The sequence below is a fragment of the Sardina pilchardus genome, chromosome 3 (genome assembly GCF_963854185.1).
Source record: "Sardina pilchardus chromosome 3, fSarPil1.1, whole genome shotgun sequence".
NCBI lineage: Eukaryota > Metazoa > Chordata > Actinopteri > Clupeiformes > Clupeidae > Sardina > Sardina pilchardus.
The window spans coordinates 20,027,601-20,047,837 of NC_084996.1; the positions used below are offsets into that span (position 1 = coordinate 20,027,601).

The following is a 20,237-nucleotide window of genomic DNA, read 5'->3' on the forward strand; positions in this document are numbered from 1 at the left end:
AGAGCTACTATGTGATGTAAAAGCTACTGTGTGTACTGTGTAGCAGTCATCCATGCTGTCTTAACAATATGTAGGTTAACAACAAGATAAACTAGAACAATGTAACATTTTGTGCAAAAGACACATATTCTAAATACACCAGCAAAATAATCATGAGGATGAGGTAGATATACAGTTTTATTAAGATTTGTATTTCTAAAGATATGACTGAAATACGGTAGTGTTTTAAAACCTGTGCAATTTCACTGTTCAGAGAGGCTTAGGCCTATGGATAATTTCAGTCAAACACAACACAAAAAAACCCATCACACCTTCATTTTAACACTGTTTTGAAACAGGGTGGCAACACTCGTATCTTTAATGAGAATCATGCTGGCTGTCCTGTAATTTCCTGTGGCCTCCACTGACGTTAACTTCCCTATTTCCGCAGCTTAGAGAAACATGTAAAATATGACTAATAATAAGACGTGGGAAAAAAACAGACCACAGCTGCTGTGCTTTGCGCAGCAAGGGGGTGGGACTTCCTTAGAACTGATGATGATACAATGTAAACGTTCTCCATGCATGAGAGTCATAGAGACATGTTTTCTCTATCACTCTGGCATGAGTGAGTCAAATAGGGAAGTAAAGTGTCGACCATTTGCATTTAACAATAATTGACTTGACTAAAATGGGCTTCCTTCAAATACGAAACACACTTCAGTTCTTGTGCTGTCGCTGTCCAATTTGCCCTGATATAATAAGAAAGCATTGACAACAGTAACAGATGCTGATTGCATACTTTATATTTAAAAAGGTCAAAACATACACAGACTCACATTTACACTCAGTTCTACAAAATGGGTCAATGTAATATCAGACATTAATAAACATCAGATATGGCTTGGGCTGGGAAAAAAAACAGATGCTAGAACAGCACTTTACAGCCCAAAAGGGTTTCTTCAACTGCAAAGGCACATAAATCATGTCACAGATTAATATTTCAGACTGTAAGGTCCCACTTCAATCCTGAAATGGCCATCATTATTTGCTATTGGCACACATGCAGAACATGAGCAATGTACCATCATGACAATATTACATAGAGAGGGCTGATGGCTGATGCAAATTCAGCCAAAAATACATTCAGTTGGCTGCTGGTACCTTAAAAAATGGCATCCAACTTGTGGTCACTCCTGCCAACATTTTCAACTAGCCATTTCGGTGCCACATTAATGAAGGCCACAAATTATGTTGTCCATCCATGTGGCAAATCCTTCCAGCAGGACACTGCCAACTCAGTTCAGCTCAGAGTCATGTTGTATACATTTATCTTCATACTCGTCCCTTTAGCTTGAAATCAAGCTTTGCACAGAGCGATATTCATCATCGCTTTGTAACAGGCTACACTCCTCAAGAGTAAAAGGACAGGGATGAAGCAGGCTCTTGCTACAAACCCACCGCCATGCAACATCCTTCTCCTCCTCAATGCCCTGCCCAGTCCTATTCAGGTAAATGCTTACTCCCTGTCCCATGAGTTTCACCAAGCTCCTGTTAGCGTCCTCACTGGCACCGCAGGGCTCGTTTACACCCAGGGCCTGGTGACGGCATTCTGCCTCACTGATCAAGTCAGCAGAAGGTCGGTAGACAAGTTCTGTTTGGATGAGTGGGGGCAAAACAACATTGCGTTCATCCGTCTCCTTCAACACCAGCTGGCCAAAACCCTTGTTTGACTGACATGCAAGGTCAAGGTCACAGAATAATGATGGCACAAAACCACAGGGCTCGCTAGGCAAGGAGCCGGACTGGGCTGAGTAGCACAGGTTGTCGAAATACAACTCTGAGGCGCATCCGGATGAGCCCGAGATGCAACCGGAGTCACTGTGTGAGGCAGAGATGGGGGCACAGGCTTTCTGTGACTCTTGCATGCTGACGCTTTCATAGTCAGAGTCGACTGGCATATCCAAGAGCTTCGTTCCTGGAGCTGCCAGGATCCGGCACCCCCGCACCATGTCTTGCTGGACCGCCGACAGTAAGCGCTCCAGTGACTGATTCTGAGATTTCCTGACGTGGCAGGCGTGCCCTAAGTCAGCTGAGGTTGAGTTGGATTCTGTGCTCACAGCAAGGCTGCTGTTTCCACTGTTGCTGTCGCTGACTGAGGGGGTGGTAATGCTGTTGATGAAAGTGACCACATTTTGCCATGAAATCAATCACTTCAGTCCAAATACATCAAGAAAACAGCCAGAGAATAGACCCCTGTAGTTATAGCAAAATTACCTTTTCTTCTCGTCAGCCATGTACTGTTTAGGAATGAACACCTCTATCTTGGATGTGGGAGTCTTTTCTGGGCAGAGTATCTACAAAGGTAAAATATAAATGACAGTTGGTTAGTTCATTATAGGTGACTGATTGGGTGACTGCAGTTGATGGGACAGTCTATTTTTGCATACAGTCTACAAAAACACACATCTTACCCTGTCTTCTCTCCGGACAGGATTATCAATAAATTCAATCTTTGGAAAAAATGAATTTTTACTCTGCCCGTTCTTCTTGATTCTGTAGAGGAAATGTAATTTGATGTTATGCTAAACACCATTCACCATATAATGTAATTAATTCAATTCAATGGAAATAAATTGGTATATTATTTGCTATTATATACTGTTATTATGTATTGTAAAGAGATCATGTTTTCAGTGTGGTTCATCTGTGGGCAGGATTAAACAAACGGAACTTGTAGAAAGTTGTAGCAGGGAGCAGATCTGTATCATGAGTTGCCCCAATGACCTCAGTTTCACTTTTGCTACTTTTGCCAGATATCCTCTTTTAATTACTGTATTTATTTTATTTCTGAAAGTGCCTTGGGTCAATTGCGTTGTATTTAAGTGCTATAATTTTATCATGCAATGACCATCCTCTATTAAATGAATTTGTTCTTCTCCCATCTGGACAGAGGTATAGGCTACCAAGGGCAAGGTGCAATAGATACAAGTTTCCTTTTGTCCCAAGTGCAATTACTATACTTAACCAACACCAAATCACTCATGACACTTAAGTGCCACTCAAACATATTCATCATACTCATCTCTGATATTCATTATGGTATAACCTTATTGTAGTGTCTAGTGCTGAGGTTGGTTGTCTGTGAACACTTGTGCTCTATGTTTTGTACTTTGTCTTATGTGTGTTATGACTTTTTAACCACTGACGCAAACCAAATTTCCCCTTGTGGGACCATAAATGTCTGAACTCTGAACTATAAATGTGACTTGGCTAAGTCTAGCACTTACTTGACACAGCAGCAGGCTAATGTACACACAGTGAGGACCAGGATCAGACATAACACCGGAACCACTATCTTCTTTATCACATCACTGTCAATCAATGATGCTAGACAAAAAAAAAAAAAAATTGTAATGGTATTAGTAGTTTACCGGATCCGTCTGAGAATCTTCAATTAGCATACAGTATTTGTACTTACCACTGAAAAATCTTTTGCCTTTACTCCACTCACTGTGGTGATCTTCGATGAATACTCGGGCCCTGACCACATACTCTATGTTTGGCACTAAATCATAAAACTCATACTGTGTTTTACGAATGCCCTTTTCAATAACACTGTATTCCTATTGGGAGATAATAAAATAAGAACAGGCAAGGCAAATAACTTTGCTCAATGACCATGACAAATAGGTCATGACACTGCAGTTCAACATACCCAATTGACAGCTTTCCCTCGTTTAAGTTGAAGTTCAGTCTTCAAATCTCCACTTGCCAAATCAGACTTATAGTGGGTTAGCCATGTCACAATTGTTTTTCCTTCTGTTGTATTTGCACTGTTAATTGTGGGAGTTTTGAGCTTTACTAGAAAAGATCAAGGAAACATATACTAATTTCGCAACAAAAACATTCCAACTTTGTTCTTTGCATAGGCATAAACATATCATATAATATTCAACAGCATTTCATGTCTCATTTTTCCGATGAGGCAAAATTACAAACTCATATTCTAGCCTATCTCAAAATGAAACACACTTACTGTTTTTCTTGGTGTCGATAATGCATCATCCTCAATCTGGCCATTTCTCTTTAGGGTAACTGTGCAGTTTTCTCCATATAGTAAGCCATCATCAATATCAATTGTAAAAACACACTTGACTCCACTGTCGCTCAAAAGGTAGTTATATTTTCTGCAATACAATAGGCCTGTAACTGTGACACGTCTAATAGATTCAGATACATTTTAAATTGCTTGTGGGTCTAATTACAAACCTCTGTGGGTCGGGGTCATCTGGGGAAAACTCCACGTTTAGTGAATATTTCGAGCAATTGGCAAGCTTCTCTGGGGTAAATTCACACATCAATGCTCCATCGAAGTCATAGAAACACTGGAAATTCCGAGTAACTGCTACTACAAGAGGGAAATATTTCCTATTATTTATCAAATAGTCTACTAAACTTTAGTTAAAATTCAAAGAAATGTATAGGCGTAGCCTACCATGAATCAAAACAAGGAAAATCAATCCGAAAGCATGTCTCAGCATCTGTAATGAACGACCAGTAAATTGCACAATTCAACAAAAAACATATGACTGTTAACCAAACTTTAAGAAAATAGTAGTCTTGATTTAGATATTCTACAACTAGATGTTGCTTACCTTGGCTAGTAGCCTAGTCCCTAGTCTTACCGATCAAGGTGTCAAGATGTTCTGGGGAAAGCAACATGCGAATCCCGAACAGGAAATGCCATGCACTATACGTGTTGAGACACCAGCGTTCGGAGTAAAAACCCAAACAGGAGGCGGAAACTTCCAGGAACGTTCCTTTATGCCATATTGAACTCTGAAAGTACAGGACATGCCCATAGCTTTTGCTTCACGATTAACTAAAATGCTCTGCAGCAAATACTCTACCCACTAGCACCTTTGCTACTAGGTTTATGCACAGTCTGCATTCAATAGAGCAACAGTTGTTGTAGCCTAGCCCCTAGCCTACAGTTGACACTTTTTGCGTTTTGATTTTACACAGAAAAATAGATGAAAAGAAGTGAATTTCCACATGACATATGACGTTGTATGAGCATGTATAGCTTGTATGACTTAAATAGTATCAATCATAATACCCAAGTAGGCCTATTTATATTTTCCACAATTAGCTCATAAATAGCTGGAAATGTTTCAAATCTATAGCCTACATTCAGATTATTTCCAGTTTATTTCATTCATATTTGCTAGCAGGTTAGTCTGGTTCACCCAAGCTAAAGCATTTCATAAAATTAATGAAACATTTGAAACCAAAACTTTAGTGATGTTAAAGAAATTGTGAAGTTATTTATAAGCCACGCCCTGACGCTCCCTGATAACACATGATCCAAATCTCGGAGCGCTCGGAGCTGTCGGATGGAGTAGGAGTGGCAATTTAACGCAGGTCGGAGCCATCACGAGCGCTCGCGCTGACCTGCCTGGTGCCCTGGGTCGGTTTTGGAGCGCTCAAGATACCGGATCTCCTTATATGGGAAAAGATTGTAACGTTCTTTTCGTAGGCGAACTTCAGAGGTATGTTAACTCCAGAACACATGGTGGCAGTATTTCACTGGGTGGCTAGTTATCAGTTAACTTCGAAAACCATAGACTTATGTTGAGATTAGCGCTGGCGCTGGGAGGGAACAAAGGATATCAGGGTGAGCGTTGACAGATTTTCGAAATTCTTAACAAAACTTCATATTCGCAGGATACTGTATATACATAAACTCACACATGCTGTGACACGACAACCGTTTAGTGTATTTGTTTTACGAAAAGTATGCCTATAGGGCTACAATTTGCAGTTTCTCCAACGTTAACAGAGTCAACATAGCGACCACTCGGCGTTGGCCTAGTGTTAGCTATCGTTAGCAGCTACTTACCAGTAATGTAGGTCGAAAATGTTTGGAGTTTTTTTTGTTTTTTAACTTGTATTGTGTTAAGTAACTCATTTGTGTTGTTGATGTAGCTAACCAACCACTTTAAACATGCAATGTGCTTTCAAATATTTGCCGGTTCGATGCGCGAGGCCACGCTAATTTATTTCAGTGGCCTATCTCAACCATTAACGTTACAGAGCTAAAAGAAGGATAGCTAGCCAAGTTAGCCAGCGATACCCTTATGAGCGAATGGAAATCTGGTGTATTTGTAATATTAACCTTGGCTTTTACACTATCCCTTTATGGCGTGAGTTCATCCGCTAGTTGCTTCAGTATGTGTGATTATGCGAAATGTTATTGATTGTTCAAGCATTTACTTTTGTTGGGTGAGGCCACGGATTGTTCAATTCACCGGCGTTATCTAGCTATCGGATATCATAACGTTAACTCATTTAAAGTAGCCTAATTCATGTAGCAGTTAAGCATGACAAAGTCTCATTTACATCGGTGTGTGTGAAGTGTCCATCCATCGCTGTCGGAGTATGTTCATTGTTCACACTGTGATTTGAAATGTTCTCGAAGGCAAGAAGAGGCCCTGAAAATAGCGCGTGATAACCAGATAGCTAGATCTGATTCTCCATAAAAATAAGCACATTTTCTGTAAAGTGAGCGCATTCTGCCAAGTGTCAAAAGATCCGCTTGTAAACCCTCATCAGAATCAGCTTTATTGGCCAGGTTTGCATAATCAAACAAGGAATCTGACTCCGGTTAATCGTTGCTCTCAAGCACAACACTCAACAATAACATAAAAATAATATAATAAAAATGCAGAACAATGTTAATGTGCAAGAAATGTATGAACGTCTGGAATTGCTGCATATACCTAATCATTTGTTTTAGTATTGTGTCGGTCGTTTCAGAATTTATGATGAAAAGGTTGAACTGTTTGCTTCATGAATATTGTGGCTTAACTCGTTGTTGTTGTTTTCCCCCGGTCAGAGCAGAACCAATGAAGAGGATAGCCTGACTTCCTCAACACCTCTGACAACATGTCAAGTAAGAATCCATGGATAAAATGTGATCGTCTTTTGTAGTGTGGACAAGCACTTTTATAAAAACGATGGCTACAGCTGTCCATTTTGATGGTGTTCTTACATGGCATAGTTATTAATGCTAGTGTCCACACTGATTGTTCATCTGCAACACATTCCATGAAGCTGTGAAAGCTGCAGGTCTTTTAAGTTATTACGTGGGAAATGTTCTTATGCGTGCCTCTTCCATCTTTCAATGCAGAGCGGCCATCCTATGCCCCTCCCCCCGCCCCAGCCCCGACCACAGTAAGTATGGCGCGGCGCACCGTTCGCCATTCCTCACCACCTCCATCCCAGGGTCTGAGGGGTAAACAAGGCAGCAAGAGGTGTGAGGGTTGGAAGGCAGAGCTCACTGACAGTGCCCCCCCCCCTTTTTTTTTGTCTGGTCTGTCCTTTCCTTAGTGGCCATGCTCTGCAGGCTGACCCCCCCCCCCCCCCTCCTCACCCCCATCATATTGGCTGACTGCACTTGACATGTGCCTGAGGTGTGTTTAGGATGATGGCGCTTTTCTGCAAAGCATGGCTGCAGAAAAGCACAACTGGTTCAGCCTTCTCACTAATCACTTGCTGATGAGTTGTGGTCCTGAGACCTACCTGTCAGCCCTCAAACTCCCTGCCTCCCCTCTCCTCCTCCCCTATCATCTTTCATTTTTGTTTGTTTTTCTGTGTTGTCATTAGGAAAGGGTCTGTAATAGCAATGTATGCTGCTATGGAGTAAATGCTTTGGCATGTTTTTTTATGCAGCCCATGAATGTGGGGAAAAAAACAAACAAACAAACAAACAAACAGCAAGATAGCCCTCTCATTTTCTTTTTGTCCCTGCCTCCCCTTGTTTGTGTCATTTCTCATTCGTGTTTTGTCTCATTTGTCTCCATCAGCAATTGCCCACCACCCCTGGCTTTGTGGGGTACAACCCATACAGCCATCTGGCCTACAACAACTACAGGCTGGGAGGGAACTCCGGCGGAAACAACAGGGTAATGGTAGGACTGGCGTCAGGCCGGGCTAGCGTGACAGCTGAGAGTATTGACCTCTCTAGTCTAGATCAAATTAAACCTGACACTCAATCGAAACCACTACACGGTTGCTTAGATTCTAGTGTCTCAATTGGTGAAAAAGCTGATTTAACGCGTAGAGGCGTTAGTTTTTTTTTTTTAGGTCACCGGTAGCACCTCTAGGTGTCCTTAGTAGCTCCATAATCCCCCTCACTCCTCTGATGAGCAATCACTCAGCCACAAGCTTGTTGTTATGCACGGCGTGATATGGGTTGGGAGTGAAAGCTCCCAATTCACTTAAAAGGTGATTGTTTCTCAGAGGTGTAGTCCCCCCCTCCTCCTCCTCCCCCTTTACCAAATTTCATATCTTCATTTTGCCCAAAAGCAGATGCCAGTCAATTGCATGGCTACTGACGCCTGGTACCGAACCCTGGCATTATACTTTTGTGTTATGCTATGACTCCTCATATCCTTGGGGCGGAGTTGTCCTGCCAGTCGTGTCGAATGAAAATGTCCACCACATGTACCGAGGCATCTCTTGCAGAGCCGGGAGGTCACCGAACCTGCATGTGTATGATTAGTCGAGGGAATTTGCAGACCAAAAAAAACCAAAACAACAACCTGAATGCCTTTTCCTCTTTGTGTAGCTCCTATCTCTAGAACAAGATGTCACACACACCATTGTCACTTTGAGTTTTGCTACTTCCTCCCTTATTGCCTCTTCTCCTCATAGTGTCGTAACACTGTGTGTCTTTAACTTTTAACTTTAATGTCTGTTGACCTTTGACCCCTGTTTGTTGGCCCTTCTCTGCAGAATTCCTCAGGGATCACCGTCCCCAAGCCGCCCAAACCGCCAGACAAGCCCCTGATGCCATACATGCGGTACAGCCGGAAGGTAAGCAGGAAGGTAAGACACCCACGGTGTCTGCTTTTACTGCTTGTGATCTGAGAGGACTCCCATCTCAGAGTCATCTCACCCAGAACCGGATATTTTTATAAGAGGAGTGGGAGTCTGTGTCGTGGGGTGATGCCCCCCCCCCCCCACGCAACATCTTTAATTTTGTTTTTCCTTCTCCAGGTTGGAATGAGCTGAATGATCAATCCTGGGGTTCATTTTTGATCAAGTGTTGCTACCTTTGACATTTCTGTACCTCTGGTCTCTCATGACAGATAACGGAATGGAATTGAAATTTCCTTCCAGGCCGAAAACAAAAGAAAGAAATGGTCCAGGATGTTTTAAGCCAATTCAATGTGAGGTGGAATGGACTAGTTTCTAACGGATCTCTGTTTACTTAAGGTGTGGGACCAGGTGAAGGCCTCCAATCCTGATCTGAAGCTATGGGAGATTGGGAAGATCATTGGTGGTATGTGGAGAGACCTTTCTGATGAGGAGAAGCAGGACTACTTGAACGAGTACGAGGCAGAAAAGGTTTGTTTCACAGATGGTCTTTGTGAATTTCCTGTCGCCTCAAAAAGTGTCGACTAAGGCAGAAAATCTTCACATAGCCGTGTTAACTTGGAATGCACCTTCTTCTCCTCAGAGCGTTTGGTATTACAAATAAAAATGCTGTTTGTGGGCAATGGTAATCCTGCCATCTGCTCTGGATAATTATGCAGTTTTTAGATGCTCGTCTGTGCAAGCCCCCACAAAGCAGATGCCACCCGTTTTTGAGCGAGACAAGAGTACTTCTCTCTCATTTACATCCAAGGGAATATATACGGAACAGAGCAAGGGCTGTTAAAATTGGGGAAAAATCTTTCCAATAATTTTATAATGAGAAGATCATGCAGTCATAGTGAGGAAATACCCTTTGTGAATGATCCAAGCTACTATTGTAGCATGCGTGCCAAATACATCTTATTACTCAACTATTGTTATTACAAAGCCTTCTACTTCTATCACTCTACCCTCTGCAATAGCAGACTCTACACGGTAGGATTGCTAATGAACTAGAGTGAGATGGTGTCACAAATGAACGTGTAAGCCGTGCTTGACGCTGTAGGTGTCGGTGATGTCAAACATTTATATGCCGTTGACTAGGTAATTAAAATGTCCGCCTGCAACTCCTTTTTTTTTAACATTATACAGCAATCTGTGTAGCAACAGTTACCACATTTGTAAGCATCACTTTAATATGACTGTAAGAGTTTTAAGAGGCTGCAAAAAAGACCCAACAGCTGTGGGAGAAACACAAACAGTAATTAGAATTTCTCGAACAGCAATCATGTTTGCTCCCAAGTATCTCTGGGTTCGTTTGCCTTTGATCTCAGCCAGTTGGTCCGTTTAAGAGGGGTTTTTTTTTTGCAGCGGTTTGATATTCCACTCTAACTTGGCGTGCCCTCTTGCTCTCCAGATCGAGTACAATGACTCCTTGAAGGCCTACCACAACTCCCCCGCGTACTTGGCCTACGTCAATGCCAAGAACCGGGCCGAGGCGGCGCTGGAGGAGGAGAACCGACAGAGGCAGTCTCGCCTGGACAAAGGGGAGCCCTACATGAGCATCCAGCCCGCGGAGGACCCCGATGGTTAGTGTTTTATCTGCGCCTGTCAGTCTGTCCCGCTCATTTCCTCCCGGTCCCCTGAACCGCAGTGCTCTCTGAGATAACCGAAGGACACACACACACACACACACACACACACACACACACAGGCTAATCCAAGGGCTCTCTGCTGTGTGGCAGGCTGGCCGCTGAGTGCCCCGATCACAGACTTGTGCAAATTCTCCTTGCTGACATTCTCGTGTCTAAAGCATTCCGATCCTCCTGATGGAGCGTATTCTCTGAGCTGTCAAGGGGATAGAGAGCCTACTGGCCTCCCTTGACCCAGTGTCCTGCATAGTAGGGTAACTTCTCTGGCCACTGGTCTTTTGAGGCCTAACAGTGAAGATAAAGAAATACATTACACAGACAGAAGTGTGTGTGTGTGTGTGTGTGTGTGTGTGTGTGTGTGTGTGTGTGTGTGTGTCCGTCCCAAACACATAAGCTAAATGATATGCCTGTGATGAATCAGATCAACAACTGCGTTTAAAATGTCTCAGCCCACTACATACTGTTTAGTCATCCTGAAGGATGCTCATATCTTGTTGGTCGTGTCGGATTTCTCTACAGCGTGAAATCGGCAGCCCATCTCCGCTGGCACTCCGCTAGTGAGTCAGTGTGTCATTTTTTATTTCATGAGTGACGCTCATCACTCACAGAAATGTTCGTACGCCCCCCTCCCACTCTCTCGCCCCCTTGCCTACTTTGTCAAAATGATGTCCTGGTTGGATTTGGGGCTCAGAGCTGGAGCTGCAGCTATATTTACAAATCACCTTATTTCGTCTTGAACAATTCTCATCCCCTCCACATGGAAAAGGCAAAAAGTGACGTTGTTGAGCTGGTTGCAGTTAGTAATTTAATCTGATGTGAATAGAGAATGGGAACTAAATTACACTTGACGGGGCCTTTCTAATCTCATCATCATCTGTGCCCCCCCCCCCCCCCAGACTACGACGATGGGTTCTCCATGAAGCACACAGCTGCAGCCCGTTTCCAGAGAAACCACCGCCTCATCAGTGACATCCTCAGCGAAATTGTCGTGCCAGACGTCCGCTCGGTCGTCACGACGGCTCGCATGCAGGTCCTCAAGCGCCAGGTCCAGTCCCTCATGGTGCACCAGGTAAACACCACGCACACACACACACACACACACACACAAGCACACACACACACACACAGGCACAAACCAACCATTTTTGTCGTTGACTAAGATGTCACGCCGCGTCTCTAATAATAACTCTCTCCATCATGCCAAATACAGTAATTGCCCGTGACTGCTGTAAATACCCCCATTCTCTCCCCCCCTCTCAGAGGAAGCTGGAAGCCGAGCTGCTGCAGATCGAGGACCGACACCAGGACAAAAAGAGAAGGTTCCTGGAGACCACTGAGTCTTTCAACACTGAACTCAAACGGGTACGCACAGTGTGTTCCGCCTTGGCACGTCAGACATCGGCACAACACGACTGACCTATTTTCTCCACTTGCCCTCTTTGTAGCTGTTGAGTTGAGATACTCGTTGACTCTCAGACTAACTGCTCGCTGCCCTCTGACATACATTCACTTCTTGAGTATAATCCCTGAACTGTGAGTGATTGAAAGGTTCTGAGCCAGTCTAGGGAGCCTGGACATTTTTAGAGTCTAAAGTAGTAGATCGCAGTCTTTTCCTGTAATGCAATATGTGCATTATTTCGGCTGCTTACGCAGCAGAGTCCTTGATTTTGATTTAACGCGTCCCTGCACCTGTTCACAAATGTTTGCTTTGATTCGTAATCTTCGCTCGTCTCCGCTCTCTTCCCCTTGGCATGCAGCTGTGCGGTCTGAAGGTGGAGGTGGACATGGAGAAGCTGGCGGCGGAGATGGCGGCGGCTGAGGAGGCTGCGCGTCGGCGGGCGGAGGAGCGGGAGAAGGAGGCCGCCGAGCAGGCCGAGAAAGCCGCCGCCGCAGCTGCAGCAGCTGCCGCCACCGCCGCTGCCACTGCCGCCCAGCAGCAACAGCAGCAGGAGCAACAGCAGCAACAGGCCGCCGCCACCGCTGCAGCCTCAGCTGCCTCCACGGCCTCCACGGCCTCGACTCCACAGGGCAACTCCACCCCCGAGCAGAGCCCTGGCAGCAAGGAGGCGGAGGACAAGCCAACACCCATGGAGACAGGTGAGGCGCACCACCACCACCAACACAATCATCATCACACCTCATATTCACAGCGATGAGGAACACTATTGGAGTGTGTGGTCTTTTAGCACAAACTTCCACCACATCACCTCATATTCACAGTGATGAGGAACACTATTGGAGTGTGTGGTCTTTTAGCACAAACTTCAGCGATGAGGAACACTATTGGAGTGTGTGGTCTTTTAGCACAAACTTCCACCACATCACCTCATGTTCACAGTGATGAGGAACACTATTGGAGTGTGTGGTCTTTTAGCACAAACTTCACAGCGATGAGGAACACTGTAAGAGTGTGTGGTCTTTTAGCACAAACTTCACAGTGATGAGGAACGCTGTAAGAGTGTGTGGTCTTTTAGCACAAACTTCCACCACATCACCTCATGTTCACAGTGATGAGGAACACTATTGGAGTGTGTGGTCTTTTAGCACAAACTTCACAGCGATGAGGAACACTGTAAGAGTGTGTGTTCTTTTAGCACAAACTTCACAGTGATGAGGAACACTATTGGAGTGTGTGGTCTTTTAGCACAAACTTCCACCACATCACCTCATGTTCACAGTGATGAGGAACACTATTGAAGTGTGTGGTCTTTTAGCACAAACTGCACAGCGATGAGGAACACTGTTGGAGTGTGTGGTCTTTTAGCACAAAGTTCATCCTGCGTTGATTATTTGTTCACTTGTTTGTTCGTTCATATGACTATCAGGAAGTGCAATACACTGTTTACTAATTCAAGTGCATCAGCTTCAAAGGGAGACAAAGAGGACGATGTTAATACGACAGGGACGCCTGTGTGTGCGCGCTTGTGTTTGGGCCTCATAACTTTCCATCTCATTATCCTGTGCCTAATTAGAACTTCAGGTTCCATCCCAGCAGTTTTATATAGCATTTTGATCAATACATTAAAGCTTTTAATTAGCGCGTTATTAAAAGTACTCTGAGGGTCCCTGATGGATAGCAGAGCTGCATCTCCATGATCTGGCGCTCTCGCCCTTGCAGATGAGGCCCCCAGCGAGGCCGCCGAGAGCCAGCCGGCGGAGGCGGCGGCGGAGGAGAAGGCGTCCCCCGCCACTCCTGCTGCTGCCCCGGAGACCCCGACCCCCCCTGAGCCGCCGGCGGGGGAGGGGGCCACACTCGAGGGGACCAATGACAGCAACGCCTCGTCTGAGAGCAGCAACAGCAGCAGCGTCAGTGGTGGAGGCAGCACCTCAACCCCCACCAACGCCGCCGCTGCAGCCACCGCTGCCGCCACCACTACCACCACCAACAACAACAGCAACAACAGCAACAGCAGCAGCAGCAGCAACAGCAACGACAACACCAACACCGCCACCACCCCCACCCCCAACACCCCCCCTTCTGGACCAGGAGAAGCCATCCCTCCACCTGAGCCTCCGGCACCTGAGGAGCGGCCGCCTCCACCCCCCCAATAACACACACACCTCCAATAACACACACATACACACACACACCTCCTTCCCTCCCTTTTCACAGCCAGCACGTCCTAACGTCAGACACCCCAAACTCTTTAACAAATGCCTTTCGGTTGTCTCTTAACTCAAAGGTGCTCCTTCCTGCTTTAGTCCAGTGTGTACACGCACTGGTTTTATTGAACTTGATTAACAGGGACTAGTTAACGAATATCCAGCCAGAGCGAAAATGTACTGAATATATTTAAAATGAATTTCCATTCTCTTTCTGTTCATGACATTCTTTAGCTTTATCAGACTTAGTCTCAACTATTTCACTGGTGGTAGAGCTGTCTTTAAATACCTACGGACACACCAGCCTTGTTATGATCGTGCTGTGCTGTGCTGTGCTCCGATCTCTACAGAAACAAGGCCCCAAACTGTTACAGGAAATGACAAATGTAGAGGTTAGGACCTGTGCCAACTGTCCAGGAAGTGACATCAGTGTACCTGCTGGTCTTGTGCTCTACATGACCCTGTTCAGAAGGAGGCTGTGTGCTGTTATCAGATGCTGGGCTTTTGCCAGGTGTTATCTACGCCTTTGTGGCATAGTCTGTCGTTGCCTCCCCCCTTTTCTTTATTTGTTTTTGACATGCTATGTTTTGTTTTGTTGCCTCCTTTTTTTATATGATAAATTAGTGAACTGATAGTGTGTGGACTAGTTACCAACTATTTTACCAAAAAGCCCCAGCAAATGAACTGAGTAGTTGACTTTTTTACCATCTGATATATTTACTGTAAGTAAAGGTTGATGGGAGATCTCTTTCATATCCTTTAACTCACTGTATATTTCAGACTTCAAATGAATTCCTTTTAGATTTATTTGAATTGGAACTTTTAGCAAGCCTTTGTCACCCATATAGTTTTTGTACTGTTAAACTATATTACTCCAATAAAGTAATTTCTATTGTCAGTTATTGCTATCGTGTCTTGTTATTCAAACAGAAGATGGACTCAGAGATGGTTAAAGCAGAGCTTAACTCTTTAGAGATAGTAATGAATAATCTGTAATGGACTCTTCAATAACGTTCTTATTTGTAAAGGTCACATGACGCATAGGCCTAACTCGGTGTACCATTTTCCAATGAAACATTGCTGTCCTTTCAAATTAACACAATGGTAAATTCAAGCAGAATTTCACCAACAGGCGAAATCCAGGAACTCGATGGCACATTTGTTGTCTCTCTGAGAGGGTGTGTTTTGATGTGTTCCACCAATGGGACCGATATGTGTAATGTGTGTGTGTCGCTTACATGTGGTCCCGGGCACCGGGCCATAAGCGCGGGTGCCTCTCTATACTCAAAAGCGCACGCCAGCCCGTTAGAACGCCACAGCACTGAGATCAGTAACGATGCGCTCTCGCGCTCTGTGGCTCTCCGTTGGGATCCTGTGGTGCGTATCTCGGGCCGTGTCTGAATACTCATCCAAGGCTGACCTGGAGTACGAATTCGGCGACTACCGTGGCAAGTGGTGTATCGATGACCATGGCTTCGTGTACGGTATCGGTGAGGTCTATTACCCGAGCCCCACCGCGTGCCCCTGCACCTGCACCGAAGACGGACCTCTCTGTATCAGACCGAAATGCCCGCGCATTCATCCACGCTGCACGCGCATTAAGTACAAGTCCTGCTGCCCTGTGTGCGAAGCTGTCAGCAAGGTCTGCCTCTACGGCGGGAAAACATACAGACCTCTGGAGGAGTTCAAGGTGAGACCCTGTAGCCTACTCTAGGCTACTTAGTACTTCAAAGAATAATAATAATAATAATAATAATAATAAAAAAAACCTCTCAAATGTGCCAAGACAATTTTTATTCATATATAATAAGGTGTGAAAACCCCTTCAAATAGTGTGTGAAAAACTTGCTTTAGTTCTGTCTGGAGTGTGCTGAATAGTCTGTTCCATTGGGAGACTCCCACATACAGTAGGCTAGGCTAGGGTATTTTCACTGGAGGAGTCAAAATGAATTTCAAAAACATAACCTAGATACCACTGCATACTGTTTTTGAAAAGTCAGCTACTGGGCTAATCTTAACACCCGAGGTCATAAACCAGTGATTTTTCCAGGGTTATGTAACATGGTTCCTGTTTGGAAATGTTTGGCATGTGCCATATGTTTTGCCCATGAAGTAAACATGGTTTATCAAGCCTTACGCCACTGTGAAGTGAGATCTCACAACATAGGACATAAACATTTGAAATGAGATTTCACTTGTTTCATCTAAGGGACCCTTAGGGCAAATATGTGAGATTAGAATAGATTTAGATTTGGGTAACCTGGGTATTTCAAGATCTTAAACTGAACTTTATCTCAATATAAGCAGATTTATTTTGCATTAGACAAACAAAAAAGAAAATCTGAATATGTGAGAGAAAAAAAACACCCATTATTTTCCAGACAAGAAGTGTTACTTTGAATTCCTTATGTGTCTTGCAGAGCACAGAACTCAACATCTCCCCCAGTCTTTGTGACCCTCAAAAGCTTTCTTTGATGGTTTTCTTAGTTAAACCCTTTGGGATATTTGTGTGAACATTGAAATCCCACGTGTCTTTTCTGGTGGGCTTCTCTAACAGAATTTCACCTTCAAAATATTGCAGGTTGAAAAGACATTTTTTTTTTTTTTTTAAATAGACTTCATAGAAGTAATTGAAAGTTAAGAAAATCAAACTTTTGTTTCCAGTTTACTTATTTCCTTCAATATGATACAGTTAATTTAATTAAAGAAATAGCTGTGCATGTTCTGTATACTGGAAGTTTCCAGATGATAAAAACTGAATCAAAAAATTCACACAAGCCTCAAAGTGAGTATGCCATGAAATTAATTATCTAGATTTATGTCCAGAGCTTGCATGTGCGTGCTGTGCATACTGTATACTATGTGTACCACAGAGGTCTGCGTATTCCCAGTCCTGTGCCTGATTTCAGATTTGCCGAAATTGGAAATGTCATGTTATGGTCGATAGACTTTGTTAATGGGAAACTTTAATAAAACCAGAGGCTACTTTGAAATGTGTGTCATTTCTAGTTTCAGCCACAGAGCACCCCACTGGAGCGGCACTAGTCCTTCTGCTGTCTTTGGTAACAGTTGTCCTGTTCTGATGCTATTTGTCTTTAGTTATCTCCCTGTGAGAAGTGTCGCTGTGAGGCTAACCGAGAGGTGTACTGTACCATATCTGGATGTCCTGCGCTGCACTGTGTAGACCCCACGTTTGAGCCCAACCACTGCTGTCCAATATGCAAGAATGGTGAGTGACTTCACAAATATGGCTTATTGCCTCTGGCATATGACATTTTGCATATTGCATATTGATCAAGCGCCATATCTCTTCTGCACATTACACAGGGTTTGATATATTAATATTTCAAATGCAGCCATTTTCCTGTTTTATAATGGTTAGTCATAAGCCCATAGGCTCTCATTTGAGCATCGCAGTTGGCAAAAAAATGCTGCATATACACAAATAGCAATTACATAATTATAGACCAACATAAATATGCCATGCTGTTTTGTAATACTTCTTCACAGTAATTTGGCTTTGTTGTATGTTTATCTTTTATATAATTCAAAAGGGCCCAGTGGTTATTGGTTGACGGTCATGTGGGAGGCTGGGGGATTCTTTGTAATTGTATTGATTGGTGGAGGCCCTTTGAGTGTCGCATGGGATGGGCTATCAGTGCAATGGAAAAACTGTGACGCAACAAAGGTGCTCGATAGACTAAATGACCCTCACCACTATTCAGACCATAAATAGAATCTAGCACACAGCCACATGGGGCCAGTCTTCAACAGAAGGCATGAGAGGAACAGACTGTGTGTGTGTGTGTGTGTGTGTGTGTGTGTGTGTGTGTGTGTGTGTGTGTGTGTGTGTGTGTGTGTGTGTGTGTGTGTGTGTGTACGTGTGTGTACGTGTGTGTGTGTGTGTACGTGTGTGTACGTGTGTGTGTGTGTACGTGTGTGTACGTGTGTGTGTACGTGTGTGTGTGTGTGTGTGTGCGTGTGTACATGTGTGTGTACGTGTGCGTGTGTGTGCGTGTGTGTGTGTGTGTGTACGTGTGTGTACGTGTGTGTGTGTGTGTGTGTGTGTGTGTGTGTGTGTGTGTGTGTGTGTGTGTGTGTGTGTGTGTGTGTGTGTGTGTGTGTGTGTCTAGTTTTGCAGGCGCATGCTCTCTGTGGGTCTGTGTGTGTGCTTCTCTTGCGTTTTGTTTGTTTGCGGAAGAACCAAGAAGTAACAATGGCTTGAGCTGCAAATCCAACAGAATCACAGCCCCTTCAATTACTTTACTGAGGATTACAGATGATTGGTGTTGGAACAGGAATAAACTCAGCACGAATTCTGACACGAAAGGATAAACATTGTTGAAGACTTACTGTAGCATAATTTCAAAGCTTCCACAATGCTTATCACACTGAAGTCTCACAAAGTGATGAAAGTCTTGGTGGTGACAAGGGGGATACCCCCCCCCCCCCCCAACAAAAAATGGGAAACTCCCACCTATAAGTCACATTGAAATAAAGTAACTGTGAAAACATTAATATTGCTCCTCTTAAGACGATACTCTGTTACTGCTGCCACCCGATAACACAACAAAACATTCAATTTGAAATGCGTTCAGCCTAATTCTGCACCTCTGACTAAACACATTCAACAGAGCTTTACTCATTTAAAAATTATTTTCTTGTTAGTCAGTATATCAATTGTTTATTCTCTTAGAATCAGAGAAGATGAAAAGACCGCATGAAACATAATTAGGTTGAATGATTATTTTCTGAATTGTTTCTGACAGAGAGAGGTAAAAACAAACAAACAAACAAACAACCCCCCCCCCCCCCCCTAAAACTGAACTCTCAGTAAACAGACTCACAGATCAGACACATTTCTGCCCTCTTTATGTCACAGGTCCCAACTGCTTTGCTGGGAACCAAGTGATCCCAGCAGGGGAGCGTGTAGACGTGGACGAGAGGACGGTGTGCTTCTGCACCTATCGGGACGGTACGTGGCAGACGCACCCCCACGCCACCTGTGAAACCCGCCAGCGAGACGACGACAACAACAACAACGAGCTGGGTGGAACGGAGGCTTCCACCACACAGATGGAGGAGAGCGAAAAGGAGAGCGAGACTGAAATCGAGTGGGAAACGGAAAGGGAGAGGGACCGCGAGAAAAAAAGACAGTTCTCACCCAGGCTGGACTTTATTCCATGAGGGAGGGCAGGGGGTCGTTATGTTTTCTGGCTCTGGTGGTCTGGTCAGAGGGAGGGGGGCCAGGTACGCTACATGCCCAGGGTAGAAGCATGCTGTGTGGGCACGGCTGCCAGGACTGACCTCTGCCATGCTCCACTCCCCTTTCCGGACCCACATATGTTGACAAAACACATTAGATCCATTAAACAGACTGCTTCCATCTGTAGTACACTAAATGTGACACGTTATAGTGTTGGAGGTCCAACTCATGCCAGCATGTGCACACACACACACACACACCCCACACCCACATACACACACACACCCCACACACACACACACACACAATGTTTCATGCCTGTTTATCTTGTAAATATATTGCAGTAGAACAGACACAGGTAGAGGGCACAAAAGAAAACATGGACACCAGTCTCTTGTAAACTATGTAACAGTTATATCGATAAAGGGCTCATCAACATTTCAAGTAAACATGCATAGAGGTGGTGTATGATCAGCATCTGTATTATAAAGTGGCGGTCACTTTCTGAAGACTTTCATTCAGGCATTTCTCACCTGACAGTCATCATTCATTACTTTAATGCTTAAAGTCTGTACATACTTTGTCATAAACAAGTAATCGAATGCAGAATTGTTTCCTTAATAGGTAAAGATAGAAATTAAAACAATAGTAGCCATACTTCAATTCTGTGTTTGATATTGATATATGTAAATAATATGTGTGCGTCTGTGTGTGTTCGGGTTGTTTACTTTTGGGCAAAAAAATATGCATTTTATTGGTCTTTTACCCTGTTGTATAATGTACAATGGTGATGGTTTGTCAAGTTAAGTGATGATTAAAATCAGCTGAGTGAACCTTTGAAACCTCTTTCCTTCACTGAAGGTTGTGCTTTC

General features: G+C 44.1%; 3 protein-coding genes across 9 annotated transcripts; 2 read left to right on the forward strand and 1 right to left on the reverse strand.

The window, feature by feature from the left end:
* Positions 1–767: 767 nt before the first annotated feature.
* On the reverse strand, positions 768–3,837 carry LOC134076167 (uncharacterized). Its single transcript, XM_062531169.1, has 6 exons — positions 3,698–3,837; positions 3,461–3,605; positions 3,270–3,369; positions 2,454–2,535; positions 2,257–2,336; positions 768–2,151 (listed from the first exon to the last, which is right to left on the reverse strand). The coding sequence occupies exons 5-6, from the start codon at positions 2,274–2,276 to the stop codon at positions 1,329–1,331; spliced, it is 843 nt and encodes a 280-aa protein (XP_062387153.1). The 5' UTR covers positions 2,277–2,336; positions 2,454–2,535; positions 3,270–3,369; positions 3,461–3,605; positions 3,698–3,837; the 3' UTR covers positions 768–1,328.
* Positions 3,838–5,615: 1,778 nt separating this feature from the next.
* Positions 5,616–15,057, forward strand: LOC134076995 (SWI/SNF-related matrix-associated actin-dependent regulator of chromatin subfamily E member 1-like). 7 transcript variants are annotated; one of them, XM_062532323.1, is made up of 11 exons: positions 5,616–5,659; positions 6,881–6,937; positions 7,175–7,218; positions 7,851–7,955; positions 8,782–8,874; positions 9,265–9,396; positions 10,322–10,493; positions 11,453–11,625; positions 11,817–11,918; positions 12,314–12,653; positions 13,675–15,057. In XM_062532323.1, exons 2-11 carry the CDS (start codon positions 6,931–6,933, stop codon positions 14,106–14,108), a joined length of 1,602 nt encoding a protein of 533 aa, XP_062388307.1. In that variant the 5' UTR covers positions 5,616–5,659; positions 6,881–6,930; the 3' UTR covers positions 14,109–15,057. The 7 variants fall into 7 exon arrangements, with proteins under 7 accessions (XP_062388307.1, XP_062388310.1, XP_062388309.1 ...); XM_062532326.1 differs by having other exon boundaries at positions 8,782–8,862; XM_062532325.1 differs by having other exon boundaries at positions 7,851–7,949.
* A 429-nt stretch (positions 15,058–15,486) lies between these two features.
* si:dkey-283b1.7 (von Willebrand factor C domain-containing protein 2-like) lies at positions 15,487–20,207 on the forward strand. The gene is made up of 3 exons (XM_062532332.1): positions 15,487–15,849; positions 17,259–17,388; positions 19,042–20,207. Exons 1-3 carry the CDS (start codon positions 15,496–15,498, stop codon positions 19,344–19,346), a joined length of 789 nt encoding a protein of 262 aa, XP_062388316.1. The 5' UTR covers positions 15,487–15,495; the 3' UTR covers positions 19,347–20,207.
* The last annotated feature ends 30 nt before the right edge of the window (positions 20,208–20,237 follow it).